Source organism: Loxodonta africana, chromosome 6 (assembly GCF_030014295.1).
Source record: "Loxodonta africana isolate mLoxAfr1 chromosome 6, mLoxAfr1.hap2, whole genome shotgun sequence".
NCBI classification, from domain to species: Eukaryota; Metazoa; Chordata; class Mammalia; order Proboscidea; family Elephantidae; genus Loxodonta; species Loxodonta africana.
The window spans coordinates 117,287,444-117,303,738 of NC_087347.1; the positions used below are offsets into that span (position 1 = coordinate 117,287,444).

General features: G+C 45.4%; 1 protein-coding gene across 1 annotated transcript in view; it reads left to right on the plus strand.

Annotated features, from left to right (window-relative positions):
• NCKAP5 (NCK associated protein 5) overlaps nucleotides 1–12,169 on the plus strand; it is a 666,066-nt gene extending 653,897 nt beyond the window's left edge. The window contains 4 exon segments of the mRNA XM_023543022.2: nucleotides 4,886–5,200; nucleotides 8,289–8,419; nucleotides 11,495–11,627; nucleotides 11,792–12,169. Of these exon segments, the coding sequence (XP_023398790.2) occupies nucleotides 4,886–5,200; nucleotides 8,289–8,419; nucleotides 11,495–11,627; nucleotides 11,792–11,916 (704 nt within the window). The 3' untranslated portion in view covers nucleotides 11,917–12,169.
• The last annotated feature ends 4,126 nt before the right edge of the window (nucleotides 12,170–16,295 follow it).

Sequence of the window (16,295 nt, forward strand, 5' to 3'; positions counted from 1 at the left end):
ACTCCCATTTCCAAAGCTTTATGTGTTCTCAAGAAATTGACTTGAGGGTGAAACTCAGCATCTAAGCCCTTGACTGTCCACACTTCATTTCATAGGTACTTATAAGCGAGTCCTTCACATTTACTACAGATTTGGCATCTGTAATTTTTTAGAAATAAAAAATGACCTTAATAGCAAGTGGTTTCTGAGCTTAATGTCAGTGCACACAAATCTCAGCCAGAGATGTCACAAATACCTATTTTATAGATTCCAGTATGACAATATTGTGTGTTGAAGGGAAAGGAAAATAATTTAAGGGGATGGAAGCCAGGAAATGTTGGTGCCCTCAGAAGAACACCAGATACACTGCAGCTTTGTCACCATTATTCCTGCCTCAGACCTCCACTCTGCCCTATTTCTTGCAACTGCCCCAAAGCCTTGGACTCTGCCAACATACACAGGCATTGGTGCCTGGGGGCTATCTGCTGATGATCACTGAAGAGCAGCTAAGAAGCTCACTTTGCTCTTTGAATCTCCATTTGAAGGGACTGGATTCAGTGCTCACTGAGGCTTGAGCCATGAAATATGTGGAGGCAAGAGAGTTTTTACACAAAGCCAGGAAAACATTTCCCCTGGAAGCAGTGCCCATTGCCAAGCCCAGGGAGGCGACATAAACTCTAGAACAACACCGGCATGGAAGTCTAAGGAGCCAGTCCAAGAAGACGAAGGGAAGAGCTTTCTAGGTAATTGTGGTTCTCAGCAACTGCAGAGACCTGCCAGGGATTTGGACCATAGCCTTCAACCACAGAATGTGGAAGAGCAGGAACCAGCTAGAATTCAGGGCTTAGAGCCAATCCCAGAGGAGGAACTGGAACCCTGAGTAGGAGCAGGGGGCCATGCTATGAGCCTTCTCACATGGTCGCCTCAGTAACTCTTACCTGCACAGATCCCACTTCTGAAATTTAGCTGTGCTTTTTGGGGGGATCAGTATAGCTTGGTGGCTAAGAGTATGGTCTTTAAGTTAAACAAGCCTGAATTCAAAGCCAGACTCTTTATTTATAGCATACGACTTGAGCAAGTCATTTAACTTCTTTGAACATGATGTATCCGTTTGTGAAATAGCAATAGTAGTTCTTACTTTATACGGTTTTTGTGAAGATTAAAAGTGATGATACAAAGGAAGCAGTGAACTCCTAGTAGCGGTAATAAACTAAAACCAGTTACCATCAAGCTGATTCTGACTCGTGGCGACCCCATGTGTGCCAGAGTAGAACTGTGTTTATAGGTTTTCAATGGCTGATTTTTCTTGAAGTAGATTGCCAAGTATTTCTTTTAAGGTACCTCTGGGTGGACACAAATCTCCAACCTTTTGATTAGCAGCCAAGCATATTAATCATTTGTACCACCCAGGAAGTCCAGTAGCTGTAATAAACTTGTTGCCGTTGAGTCTGTTCCGACTCATGGCGACCCCATGTGTTACAGAGCAGAACTGCTTCGTAGGGTTTTCTTGGCTGTGATCTTTAATGGGAGAAGATCACCAGGCCTTTGTTCCATGGTGCCACTGGTTAGGTTCAGACTTCCAACTTTTCAGTTAGTAGCCGAGGGCCAACAATTTGTGCCACTCAGGGACCTTTGGTAGCTATGATAAGCTGTCACAGTTTTGACAAACCATCTTCACTAAACGGGGAAAAAGCCCCATGCTGAGCACCCTTTGCTTCAGGACTAGAGAGAACTGAGGATGCTGGGAGTAAGGTCTTATGGCTGGCAGCCCTGGGCATGTAGGACCTATAACACTTCTCAGCTGTTACATCCCACGATCATTGATTCCCATCCCCAAAGACTGGGTGGGTTCTGATGAAGATGTACTTACTCCTGTGTGGGACTGAAATATTTCATACAATTGAGAATTGCCCAAGTACAGCGTGTGGACATGCTAGATCCAAAGATTGTTGTATATCTAGGCTAAAACGAAGAAAGGACTCTGAATCTGAGTAGCAGTCTTTCTTTTTACACACTTCTGGAAGAGCCTCTCCATGCAAACAGCTGATCATTTCCCACAAGGCCACTGTTTCTCAAAAATGAATAGAGAAGATCATGAATAATCTGTGAGGCTGTGTGAAAAAAAGGCATGGAGGCAGTGTCTGACCTCTTCTAACTTTACGAGGAGGAAGGAGAATTAAGATCAATAGCCCAAGGCTGATTCCTGTGAGGTGGGGGTCAGACAAGCCTCCTCTCTCCACCATCTTTACCAATTCTGACACCAGCCAGTCCTCCCACAGCACTCTCTACTTTTCTGCTGGGTTTGCTAATTCATTGCAATGGCCACGCAACACTCACAGACAATACAATTATGGGGTTTATTAGGGAAATAACAGGTTATAATTCAGGCTCAGGAGCATTCAAGGATATAGTTCTTCCATTAGGACTGCCACTTTCCAGCCATGCCTGCAGGCCCTCAGTCTCTGCCCAAAGGCACTCAGCTTTCTTGATCCGTGGGCTGGGAAGCCCACTATACCGTCTCCTGCGGGTGTCTCCTGCTGGTCTCTCCTTCCTTGGTGGTGGTGGGCTCTTCTCTTTCCTGCCTCTGGGGTGGCTCATTTCAAGCCCAGCAAGATGGCAAAACTGACCAGTCCTTTTGGTGGACCACAATTACCATATCTGCACAGTCCTGCTCAATCACTTGGGTGAAAGTTACAAGACCACGGGTAGAAAGGCCATAGAAAAGTGATCCACAGCACCACAGGCCAGTTGAGAGTAAAGCTGACAAGGTGGAGGTCCTGAGATGAATGGGGGCTAAAACTTAGCTCCTTGTAGTCCTGGAAAGGAAAAGCATCACTCAGACCATGGTCTATGACCCATCCCTGAGAGCTGACAGTATATGAGATGGTGAAGGGTGACCTGCTTCTTCCTACCAAACATCCTTTTGGGGACCGAATCCTCTCTTTTATTAGAGACTTAATCTTCCTACTTCTTGAAAAACAAAATACCAAACCAACAAGAACCTAGAAAAGTGGACTTTGTCCCCACCCACTCCCTTGTTTTATCATACCAAAACCCAAACCAAAACCAAACCCAGTGCTGTCGAGTCGATTCCAACTCATAGTGACCCCACAGGACAGACTAGAACTGCCCCATTGAGTTTCCAAGGAGTGCCTGGTGGATTTGAACTGCTGAGCCTTTGGTTAGCAGCAGTAGCACTTAACCACTACGCCACCAGGGTTCCCAAAATTCTACTCCTCACAGCAAACTGGTTTTCCAGGGGAAGGTGGAAGAATGGGCAGATTCTAAAGTTTGGTTACTAATTTCTTAGGACCAAATGAGATTGTGTATGAAACATATTTATTTGTAAATTATTTACCTACAAGATATCTACTAATATCTACTATGTATACTAAACACTTTGTACATGTCACCATTCATTCTTTCGGCATCATTTGAAGTTCTAGGGCTTTGACAGTGAATGTATTTTAATCCTCAGAGCAACCCTATAAGGGACCTGAGACCCCAAGAGCTTAAGGATCTTTTGCAGGGTCACATGGGTAGTTACTGGTAGAGACCACACTCTGAGCCACTATTTCATAAAGCACCAAAGAAACTTTAGCTGTGGAGCCTCTTGACACAAAGATTATGTCACATTCTATTGTATTCCCCAGCATGCCTAACACAGCGCTGAGTTGTGCCTGTTACATAGTCCTAGACTTAATAAGATGTTGATATAAATTTTACTAAGGCTGGTTCATCCCAAGATTATCATATGAACAGGAGGCAGCAAGATCTTGGAAGCTGTCTCATTGGCTTGGGTAAACCGAACCACCGTCTTAGAAGTTAAGTATCTATTAATTTCTTCAGCTATTGTGTTTTTCTCTGTATATAAAATTTGTTTTGAAGATGAGACATAATTAGCAAAATATGCCACACACATAGTAAAATCAGTGTATTTTGTTTTAGGAAAAGTGGGGTCCTGGTGAGTGACAAGAAATCCAAAGGGTATTAATGAGTTTTGTCATTATATAAAGTAAGTGTGAAAGACAGAAAGTGGTTCTGTACTTTCTCATGAAGTCCTCAAATGGCAGTTGGATCAAATGAAGCACTGAAGATAAGTGATGTTACAGTGGGTGAGGTACTCTCTGGGATGACCCTTAGAGCACGTGAATTTCTTTTCCTGACAGGCAAATTGAGAGCCCAGAGATTCAGTTAACTGCTCAATGGATGATAATTCCTGCAAGAGATATACAATTACCTTTGTTAGCATGTCTCTTCAATTTGTTATTTGCGTTCATTACTCATCTTATTTCAAGTAATAAATTTCACCTAATTGGCTGAAGTCATATGGTTCATAGATTGAAAGAAAAAGCCAAGCCAAACCCATTGCCGTTGAGTCAATTCTGACTCAGAGTGACCCTATAGGACAGAATAGAACTGCCCCATATGGTTTCCAGGGCTGTAATCTTTACAGAAGCAGACTGCTGCATCTTTCTTCCGTGGAGCAGCTGGTAGGCTCAAACTACCAACCTTTCAGTTAGCAGGGAGCACTTAACAACTGCTCCACCAAGGCTCCGGATTGAAATAAGAGTAATCAGAAATGATTTTTCATCTCTAATGAGTGTTCCTTTTCTACTACAACACTTGAGAACCATCCAGCGTGTTATGTACCTGGGACTGTTGCAGCCTGTAATGGGCTGGCCTTCTCACTTCATAGGGAGCATTTTCATGTCCAATTAAATGTCCATTTCATAGACTTCACTAGAAATTTACGATACCACTAATACAATTTCCAAATGTTTATCATTTTTCTTTCTCTTAAACTCTTCCTTTGAGATGTCTCCTTGCCCTGAGGTCATACCCGGATACCCGTGATCCTTGTAGGTCAGCGTTCTCTAATCCTCACTCTGTTACTCTGTCTCAGAATCGAGCTCCCAGATGAGAACCCTGGACAGTGGCATCGGAACCTTCCCACTGCCAGACTCAGGAAATCGCTCAGCAGGCCGGTACACATGCAAACCAGACTCCCCAGAGGACACTGAGCCCGTCCTGTCTCTCCAGCCAGCACTTTCTTCAGCTTCTTCCATCAGAGCCCAAACCCTTGACCGAGAAGTGCCTTCCTCTGCAGACAGCCAGGGCTCTGCGGGTATCGCCATTGTTCATTCCATATCCGACCCCATTATGACCGCCAGAGGGGAACGACCTCTTCAGAGCTGCCTCCCCAAACCAGCCTCCTCAGGTAAAACACCAATTACCTTTCAAATTTGCTTGCTTTCCCACCCACAATCACACAGTTGCTGACACATAACGGAAAACAGGCAGCTCCCCAGTAGATGAGCAAGTCAGGGCCCCTGCAGGATAGAAATGCTGATGAGTGACAAGCCCTGCCCATGCCCAACCAAAAAGCAAAATGGCATGTATTAAACATCACCTGCAGGATTGCATTAAGACATGGACACACACAGAAAGAAGACAAACGTGTAAGCACCAGTAGACGGATATATAAATTGATTGAGAAAAAGACCACACAAACCTACATTACCTTTTAAAGCTTAACTCTGAATATAGACCAATTTAGGCCCAAGACATAAATATAGCTAAAATACTATTTGCACTCTAGCCAGAAACATGTCATGTGACGAATTTCTATCCCGTTCAAACATGTTTATAAGAGACTTGGTTTGATATGTCAGAGTAGACTGTGCATCACCTGCAGGAGCGTGGAGCAGCCCTTCCCACTGAGAAAGACCATTGTTTGTCACGGTCAATTGAAGCAAGCTTTCATGATTACAGATAGGGCCAGGGTAAGGGTCAAAGTTGTTTCATTGCTCCCTAAAGATTAAAAATATTTATTGCAGCCCAGAATGGCACTAAATAATTTTTAACTTGTGTGGCCTATGTTGCATTTACAATGTGCTTAAGCATTTGAAATAGAACTCTGAATTGCAGGCTTTCATTTATGATATGATGATCGGAAAGGAGCTGCAAGTAGAGACTATATTACAGGCTTCTGAGAAATGAGAAAAGGAGACTTTTAATTAAATATCTTTGAATAAATGGGATCGGGCTATTCCCATGGTTGAGTTCTTCCTTCACTCAGGAATACCAAATACTACAAACATTTCATTGCAAACTTCGGCTCATTCCAAGCCAAGGCTACATTTTAAAAGACGGCAACGCATATTATTTTTGAACTAAATGCATCGTTAATTAATGACACAGCCGCCAGGGATTCAGGGGCGAAATCTGAGTTATAGACTGTGTGCTGCATGCCTGAATAGCCACATGTGTGACCTCAATTCAGCGGCGGGCTGCCGAGCAGACTCCATGATTAAACACTGTCATTATAACAAATTGAATGGAAACCGTGAGCCTTGAATTGCTTCATAAGAAGAGGATAGGAAGGAGATTGTTCAGGCCTTGCTGCTCGGATTCACTGCACCTGTTTTCTAAGGTGTGGGTCTTAATTAAATTGTCATGAATAGTTGAAAAACGTAGTATACAGTAAAGAGTGATGTCAATAGACTTCAGGGCATTTTTAAATGTGCCACCCACCCTGGAGCTTCTGGTCCACCGGGTGGTACCATCACTGTGGTTCAGAGGTAGGGGCCACCAGCTTTCCAAGACTTCTCTTTTCTTTGTGGCCATTAGGGACTCCTTTGAAAAACTAGGGGATGAAAGATTGAACAGGCCCATGGAACAAAACGAGGCTAAAGGGGCGCACCAGCCCTGGGGCAGGGACTGGAAGGCAGGAGGGAATAGGAAAGCTGGTAATAGGGAACCCAGGATTGAGAAGGGAGAGCATTGACGTGTCGTGGGGTTGTTAACCAATGTCATAGAACAATGTGTATACTAACTGTTTGATGAGAAACTAGTTTGTTCTATAAACCTTCATCTAAAGTACAATGAAAGAGAAAAAAAAAAGAAAAATTAGGGGATGGAGAATAGACCAGGACAAAAGGAAAATAGGGTCAGATCCTCTTTAGAGCAGTCACTTCCTGCTTAACGTATGCATTTTAATTGGTTTTTCTTTTACCCCCTGTATAAACAAAATGGAAGCAATTGTATACACCCCTCAGTGCTGATGAAAACAGTTACTTAGCTTCTGCTGACACCACAAAATGCTGTTGAGAGACTGTCACGGCTTGTCCTGTTGATAGTCACTGAGGCTGGAAGATAATGCAGCAATTCTCCTGTCTCGCATGAGGAAGGAAGGCACTGTGCAGGTTAATCGGTATTATCAGGAATGGAGGAACTTTCTTTAATAGTGCTGTGCTAATTGAGGAGGCCTTATTATACCCTTGCTGCTGGAAGTGTGGTCCATATGCCAGCATCACCAGCATCGCCTGGGAGCTCGTCAGAAATCCAAAATCTCAGATCCTGACACAGACCAACTGAATCAGAATCTGCGTTTTAAAAACTCCGCCAGTTGTCATTCCCACTCATGACGACCCCATAGATGTCAGAGTAGAACTGTTCTCCATAGAGTTTTTAATGGCTGACTTTGGGGAAGTAAATCACAAAGACTTCCTTCTGAAGTGCCTCTGGGTGGACTTGAACCTCCAGCCTTTGGATTAGCAGCTGAGCAAGTTAACTGTTTGCAGTACCCTCTAAGGAGCCCTAGTGGTAAAGTAGTTCAGAGCTTGGCTGCTAACCAAAGGTTGGCAGTTCAAATCTACCAGGCGCTCCTTGGAAACTCTGTGGGGCAGTTCTACTCTGTCCTGTAGGTTCGCTGTGAGTTGGAATCGACTCGATGGCAACAGGTTTGGTTTGGTTTTATAAGATCTTTAAAGACCTGAGGGCAACACTTCATCAAACTGCACTATTCAAAACGATGTTAGTAGATATTGTAGGAAAATAAGAGTTCCCTGCTCAAGTCTGTTTGGGAAAAACTGTGAATTCTAACCCTCCCTTTGGAAACTATGACAATAGCCCTTTTGGCACATTGAAGGCTCTGAGAAGTCCTCCAAAAAAAGAAACCTGTTTGTTATTTGATGAATAACATTATTTGAGAAATAACCTGAGTATTTCCCAAATGGTTTGCTTACTGAATCTAACATGAAAAGTCTATTAACATTTTTTGGAAAAGTGGCCGGAGGACAATTTACTTAAGAGTCACCATGGTGGTCATCCTCTAGAGATACATGTAATTGTGCAGCTGCTTCAGATAACACAGACTTACCAGTGGCAGAGTGCCCAGGGAAACCCACCTGTCACCATATTTGGACCTTTTTATTATTTTGGAACCATTTCCCCACCTCCCTCCCTAAACTTGTGAAGCGTTGTTGAAAGCTGGTCTGTGACTTCATGTACCTTTCCTCCTGTAGGAAAACTCACTTCCCAAAAGCAGAACGAAGCAGAGCCAAGGCCTCAGACTTGCCCGTCATTCGAATATGCTGAAACCACAATGGCTAGTGAGCCAGACTGGGGTGGTGAAGACGCCGCTGCTGAGACCCAGGTAAGGGACAAACTGAGGGGAGGAAGCCATACCCCTTTTGGTCCTGGTTGTGAAAAGTGAAATTCGTACAACACTTTTGTGAGAGATGTGATTCTAAATCAAATTTGATGTTGATTCATTGAGTAAAAGCAAAGAATTATTAAGTAACACTGTGGGTTCTGGGACCCTTTTATGCTGAGGAATTCAGAGTGCTTCCACTGGTCTATATCCAGGTTATTTAGGTGTAGATGCTGTCCCCTGATTAGACACTGTGGAGCAGCATTCACTCTCCCAAGCCACAGGACACTGTGTAGAAAGATTGTAGAATTATCTCATCATTTAGCTTAACCTTTACCTTGCCCCTATGAGACTGATAAAGCAGGTGTAATTTTACCCCTTTTAGGAATGAATAAACTGAGGCCTGGAGTGGTCAAGTGACTTGCTAGGCTCAGTGAGACCTGGTTTCTTGAATCCCCATCATTTTTGCTATGGGATCCTCCTCCGCCCACACAGAGGCCTCCTGGCATCTGACTAGACCTGGGGAGGAGCTTGTGGCCCAGCAATTCTTCGCTCACCCACCCCCAGGGGTTACTTGGGGCTCCCTCTAAGCTTCTTTCCATTTATCCCTCACAGTTTGTTACTTGGACCATGTTCAGCCTGTTCACTCTTCCTCAGCTTGTCCTGGGGCTGACCCCCTGCAGGGTCTTGGTGATGCTGGCAATGAGTGGGGTGGGAGGAAGGACGTGTGGCTCAGTCACAGAGCTGCCCATCCTTCATTTACCCCTCCCACTTTTCCTCCCTTCAGCAATTCCATCCTGGCATCAGGAGCCCCCATCCCTATTTTTACTAGAGTTTCTGTCCAACTATGATGAGGAAACATTCAGGCTAGCCTACATCTCACGTCCCCCACACCTGGTGTGGCTGAGCCTTCTTTCAGCCTTTACCACCTCAGTATGGACATGGGACTCTGGACGAGTCCGGTTAGAGGTACTCTGGGCCCACAGCCTCATCTTACAGAGGAGGACACCAACTTCCAGAAGGAAGCTGGCCTGTGCCCAGGATCCAAGGGAAAGTTACCATGGGGCCGAACCTAGGACTCAGCCCTCTGGGTTCCACATCCAGCACTCAGAATAGCTGCTTCTACAGAACATGGGTCTGAGAGGCCAAGGGGGACATCACTGTATTCTACCATGCCTTAAGTCAGACATAAAAGTTTTAGGACTCCTCCAAGGCAGTGGTTCCCAGAGTTAGTGGGCATCAGAATCACCTGAAGGACTTGGTAAAACACATCTTGCTGCCCCCTCCTCCAAATATTTCTAACAAGCTCCCAGCTGATACTGATGTTGCTTGGTCAACAGAACACACTGTAAAAACCAAAGTCCTTGTCCAGAGGACTCTGTGCTTTGGGGACTGGAAAGTTGCAAAAACCCTAACAGATACCCAGTGTTGGAGAAGGAAAAGCATTAAAAATAGCAGGTGGTGACAATAGCAAAGAGGAGGAAAGCCATTCCTAGAAAGTTAAGGAAAAAAAGAGGGCTTCCCACGCTGGCCGGGGTAGAGCCCTGTCCCCTCTCTGTGCGATGGCAGGCACTCCCCACACAACATACACAGATACCTACATACATATTCCCTCAGGGGACCCATTCGTGATCATTCTGCACCAGCTTCACCCACTTGGAAAGTCTGCCCCAACTTGTAAGGGCCACCGCTAGTGATGTGGAACCCTGCTTTGCTGACTGCAAGGTAGGGAAGGTTTGCAGCAATAGTTGTATATTTCTGGGATCCAGCACAGCACCTGCTTCAATTAGTGTTTGCTGAATGGAGGGGTGAAAGACTGCACCTTAGTACACCCAGAAATTATTACTGGAATCCTGTTGGTACACTAGACACAGGGTTACCTGGAGCCACAGTCAGTAGACCTTGTGGTCCTTCTCGTCATTTCCCCTCCTACATAATCCCCAATACCTGCATCTGTTATATTGAACGCTGTATCGCCAAAACCCCGCACAGTGATCAGCACAGAATAAAAACAAAAACCCACTGCCATTGAGTCAATTCCAACTCATAGCGACCCTATAGGACAGAGTACTCAATAAATATCTGTTCAGTGGGTGAATGAGTAAGTAAAGGAATAAAGGGAATGAGTGACTACTTGAAAGTACAACCCCAACCAAGGGAGTTTACATCATTAGGTGTGTTTTTATAATCCCTGACAATATGACTGCCTCCAGACAAACCCTGGGAACCCATCCCATCTGTATGTATGTGAACCGCTGGCATGGGTGGCGAGTAATAGACTCTAAGGGGACAGTCTGGAAACATGAAAGAGGGTCCCAGACACCCCCAATTCAATACATAGGCATTGCAGTCCTAAATCTAGTCATCTGCCTGTGTGCACAGAAGGAAACACTGTTGATAGACTATCAGCCGCCACAGACATTTGTAAACCTGCCATTACTGCCACACCAGCATCATCCTCCAGGGTCAGGCTGTGTGTGCGCTTGAGCAAGAGGGGAAGCTGAGTCCCTTGACCCATGAACCACCAGCAAATTAGGGGATTACAGAGGTCGTCACTGGCTTACTTTCCTAAGGCTACTGTCCTTTTGGGGGCTGAAAGAAAGTTATAAATTAGGCAAACATTTATTGTTTTCCTCCCAAGGTTGATTTTTTTAGAGCCTCTGCTACTTGAAAGCCACTGATGAGATCAGTTAAATAGACAGGCCATTAGTCTTGGAACAGCAACTCATAAAAAGCACTCAAGAAAAATAAGACCCTGTAAAGACGGAAGCAAAATGCAGAGCTGGTAACTGTGGGGACGTTACGGGGCCTGGCACAACAGCAGAGTGCAGTCGACGGCTTCATTATTGCGGGGCCGTTTCCCCAGCTCTGGTAATTAACTAGACTACTCCAGCTCCGAGTCAGACAGACAGATTGACAAAGCAGACTTGTTCTTCTGGGAGGGGCTGGGCAATGGGAAGACAGTTTGGCGGTGCGTGCAGCGAGAGCCAAGTCTGAAATGTTTCACGTCCTCACAGGGTGTTCCGCCCCACCTCAATGTGCATGAATAATGTTAATGGTCTCATATTACCCATTTAGGACAAGGTACCCAGAATGTGTGTGTACTCTGCCAGCCGTGGCAGTGGTAGTGACAGTGACCCGGACTATGGAAATAATGGTTTTGGAGCTGGAAGGGGGAAGTTAGTGAAAGCAATGAAGAGCGCCACCCAAGGTAATACCCAGTGAGCACCCTGGACATTCAGGTGCCTCGCTTTCTGGGAAGCTGCTGATGATACCATTCATTGTGCTCTGTACCCCCCCCCACCCCTACCCCACCCCATTCTATCTTATATCTTAGCCTCTCTTTCCTGACATCTAATTTTCTGGTTGGTACAGAAGATCGTCTGTGCGGATCATTTGTTTTCTGGTATAATCTTCATGACGTGGCAGTGCAATCCGTAAGAATTTTATTTCCAAATCTGGCATTTCCAAAAAAGTCTCCAGTTGGGTTATCTTGGTAATGAAGGAATGACTATGATAACTTAATCACATGCTTTGGCAAGTTAAATCGTCCTGTGAGCTCTGGACCGAGCTTTCAAGGCTCTTTGTTAACGTCTTGCTCTGTGGCTCCAGACCTGGCAGCCCTGCCATTCTGAGCAGGTCTGCGTATGAGGTTGACACTCCCTCACTGTATTTTTCTTTGAATCAGAATTGGCAGTAGAAAAACCATCGTTCCGAGGCATTTAAAAATATGTCTATTCTGATGGCATTTCCTTATAGATACGAAAGAATAGAAAAACCCCTAACACAGAAGGTGGTCTGGAGTCTACTTTCCTTTTGATCCATTCTAGAATGTCAGAAATATTTTATTGAGCCAATGGAGAATCATTCCTTTCATACTAGTTGACTTTTTCTAATGCTGATTCCTAAATTATATGATGAAGCCATGATTTTCTTTTTAAAACAAGGCTGATACATTGCTTTAGAAAAAAATATAATGTAAATTGTATGTTTCCAATTTTCAAAGATTCTTGGTATTTGCAAGGATTGAGGGGTTAAGACTGGCATGTAAGAGTTGCCCAGTAGTCTGAAGCCATCACTGTTTTCCTTGCTTCTTACAAGTTATCAGAGGAGCAGGACAGGTGGTTAAGTCACACAAAGTCTTACCAAAAAGAAAAATGGCGAATGCCCTTGACGTTTAATTACTTTGTTGTCCTCATTGGCCTTCTGTGGTTCATCAGAGTCCCAATCATGGCAGGTGAAGGTGAAGGGTTGTCATCACCTTGGGGCTTGCCCAGTGAAGACTCCTAGAACCAGACCAGGCTCCTAGTCCAACCTTTTCCCTTGGGCCTACAGATGAATAGCCTCATATCGCTGCCCTCAGCTACCCCACCCAAGAACGATTTCCAGGGCCCCTTCCCAGCTCTAGGAGCCCTGGTGGCACAGTAGTTAAGAGCTCAGGCTGCTAACCAAAAGGTTGGCAGTTTGAATCTATCAGACGCTCCTTGGAAACCCTATGGGATAGTACTACTCTGTCCTATAGGGTTGCTATGAGTCGGAATCAACTCGGTGGCAACAGGTTTTGGTTTGGTTTCCAGCCCTAAGACGTTATTCCTTCATTTATTGAACAAATAGTAGTTGAATGCCTCTCCCAGCCCAGCTGTTCCCACTGCTTAGAATACATCAAATGGACAAAGAGTCCTGCCAGACAATAAACAATGGATATCAAAAAACAAGGAAACATATGTAGTTTCTTCCAAGGAGATAAGTGCTGTGGAAAACGACAAAGCAGATGGCGTCAGGGAGAGCAGGAGTGTGAGGGGCGAAGGTGGGGAGGGTGGAGGTTAGATTTAGATAGAGTTGTTGGAATAAGGCTCTTTGAGAAGGTGATGTTTGAGCAGAGATTTGAAGGAGGGGAAGGAGTGGGCCAGGAGGATATCTGGCGGAGGGCATTCCAGGTAGAGGGAACAGCCAGGGTAGAAGCCTTGAGGCAGGGGTGTGCCTGGCATGATCAAAGAGCAGCCAGGAGGCCAGTGTGGCTCAGCAAAAGGAGCAAGTGGAAGACTGTGAGGGGATGAGGCCAGTAAGTGAAAGGGGCCAAAGCCTGTAGAGCCTTGTGAGCCATTGTGAGGACTTTGCTTTTACTTTTTGAGAGGACAGCTTTGAGCAGAGGAGTGACATGGCCTGCCCTGTGTGAAAAGGATTGCTCTGGCTGCTGCGTTGTGGAGACCAAAGAAGCAACATCAGCTTAGAGGCGATTGCAATCATCTGAGCAAGAGATGACAGTGGCTTGGACCAGGGTGGTAGCAGTAAAAGTAATAAGCTCAACTGTCTAATAGAACTTTCTGCAAGGATGGAAGTGTTCTGTAGCTACATTTTTCAATACCATAGTCACTAGCCACATGTGGCTATTAAACACTTGAAATGTAGCTAGTGCGACTGAAGAACTGAATTTTTTAATTAATTTTGCAGCTATTTTCCCAAGATTTCTCACTTGAGCCATTCCTCTCTGTTTTTATTTTTTGAGTTGTATTTAATTTTATTTAATATTAATTTAAATATGAATAGCCACATGTAGCTAGTGTCTACCTTACTGGCCAATGCAGAGAGTAGGAATGGTCCAATTCCAGATCTAGTTGAAAACACAGCAGGATGCACTGACAGGTTGGAGGTGGGGGAGAAAGGAAAAGCAGAGTTGAGAATGACACAACACTGAGGTTTGGGACCTGGCGGGGATAGAGTTGCTGTTACCTGAAATGGAGAAGACTGGGATTGAGGTTTGGGGAAGCAGAACAGGAGTTCAGTTTGGACATGTGAAGCTTGAGATGCACATTAAACAAGCAAGTGGTGGAGATGGTGGGTGAGCAGTTGGCTGTGTGAGTCTGGAGCTCAGCAGAGCAGAGGAGTTCTGGAGATACAAGCTTGAGTATCATCAGCGTATGGATGGCATTATAGCCAAAGGTCGAGACGAGATCAGGAAGGGAGAGAGAGGATCCAGAGTGGCCTGTGGCCCCACATCCAGCGCTTCCATATGCCTCCTTGCTGCTTTGCATCACGCCAAATGTGTGGAAGAACCCTCCTTTCCAAAGCCCGGCTAACTGGCTAATAAAACACTAAAGTAAATACACGTTTTTTTCTTTCAAGGTGGGTTTCTTTAGCTTGACTTTGAAAAATGTGTAAAAAAAGTCCAGGTTGTTAGTATGACATCAGCAGCGGAAGCAGGATTTAGGAGCTGGGGAGGAGGCCCAGCAGGTGAGGTAGGTGACAGAAGTCATGTTGTGGCTTTGTTTCCACAGAGCTGCCCACTCTAATTTTCCAAGCGGGGCGTAACAAACACTGCTGCCCTTTCCTGCTGGCGAGCCTCAGAGACATGTGAGCAGGGCGCGATGGTGGGAAGGTGAAGGGGAGAGAGAGCAGACCCGTGGAAGAATATAGGATGAGGGAAGACCCCATGCAGGACTTCAGAATGGAACTGCAGCATTGAGGCCCCAGTCTGTGGATGGAGAGAGGAAGGGGAGCCTCACCCCCAGCTGAGCCCACTGGGCCTGGTTGGTACAAAGTGAAATCATTATGTCTAAGGGTAGACCTCTCCCCTAAGCTTCTGATTTATCTACCTTGCCGCCCACCATATCATCAGCCCTGCCAAGTACCTCAAGGGCAGCAATCCCAAACGGAAACCTCCCTTTTATCACTCTAGAAATCTGCTCTGCCTCCCAGGTTGTCTGTCTGAACTGATGGCATTGCCACCCTTTTAGGAACACAAACTATGAGACTAGGAGTTTCCTTGACTCCTCCTTCTGTCATCCTCCACATACTGGCTGTCCCAAAGTTCTGCTGACTTCCCCTCCCAGATATTTCTCAAATCTTCTGCCTTCCCCAGCTCCTCTACCTCACACTGATGGCCTTGGCTCCTTGCCCCAGTCAACGTGCTGCCAGTCTCATCTCCCTCAATGCATCATCTGCATGGCCACCAATGTGCCTGCCCTGAAATGCAAAATTCCATCACTTCCCTCTGCTTAAATCTTCTAGGGTTCTCCACCACTCCAACACAAAATCCCATCTCCTCCTGTTGGCTTCGTGGTATTGCCTCTCCAGCCTCATCTTTTTCCATTTCCTGTCTTAAACTTCATACATGATCAAAACGCCTGTTCTTCCTGCACACGCCGTGGTGCTCGAGTCCTCTCTGCCTTTACCTGTATTGTCTTGCCTCCCTTGAACGGTTTTCAGATCATTGCTCTTCTTCTCTAACCTTTCACCTAACTCCTACTTAGTTTTTAAGATTCAGTTTAGACTTTACCTGTCCCAGAAGGTCTTCCCAGATGCTCCCCATTAGCCACACCCAAAGCCCAGGTACTCTTTCTTGTAACACCTTGTACTTATATTTCTGTCACTTGCCACTTGATGTTATACTTGTTTCTTTGTGTGTTGGCCTCCTTGTTAGGGGCAAGAATGCTTCTCCTATTTGCTCTGCACAGTGCCTAGCACATAAACCAAAACCCACTGCTGCTGAGTTGATTCCGACTCATAGCGACCCTACAGGACAGAGTAGAACTGTCCCATAGGGTTTCCAAGGAGCAGCTGGTGGATTCAAACTGCCCACCTTTTGGTCAGCAGCCGAAATCTTAACCACTGCACCACCAGGGCTCTGCCCAGCACATAGTAGGTAGTTAATACCTGTGCATCGGATGAAAATGCCATGAATTCACAGCTCTGGTTAAGGCCTTGGTGAGCTCTTCATGCTCATATCCATCTACCATTTAAATCCTTCCTTGTCCAGAGGAAGAAAGACCCAGAGCATATACCTTTTTCTTGGAGGGCTGTCTTGGAGAAGGTGAGAAAGTCTGCTTTTCCAGCTTTTCTCAAAGAACAGAATTTTAGCTTATTCTACCATGATGATTCT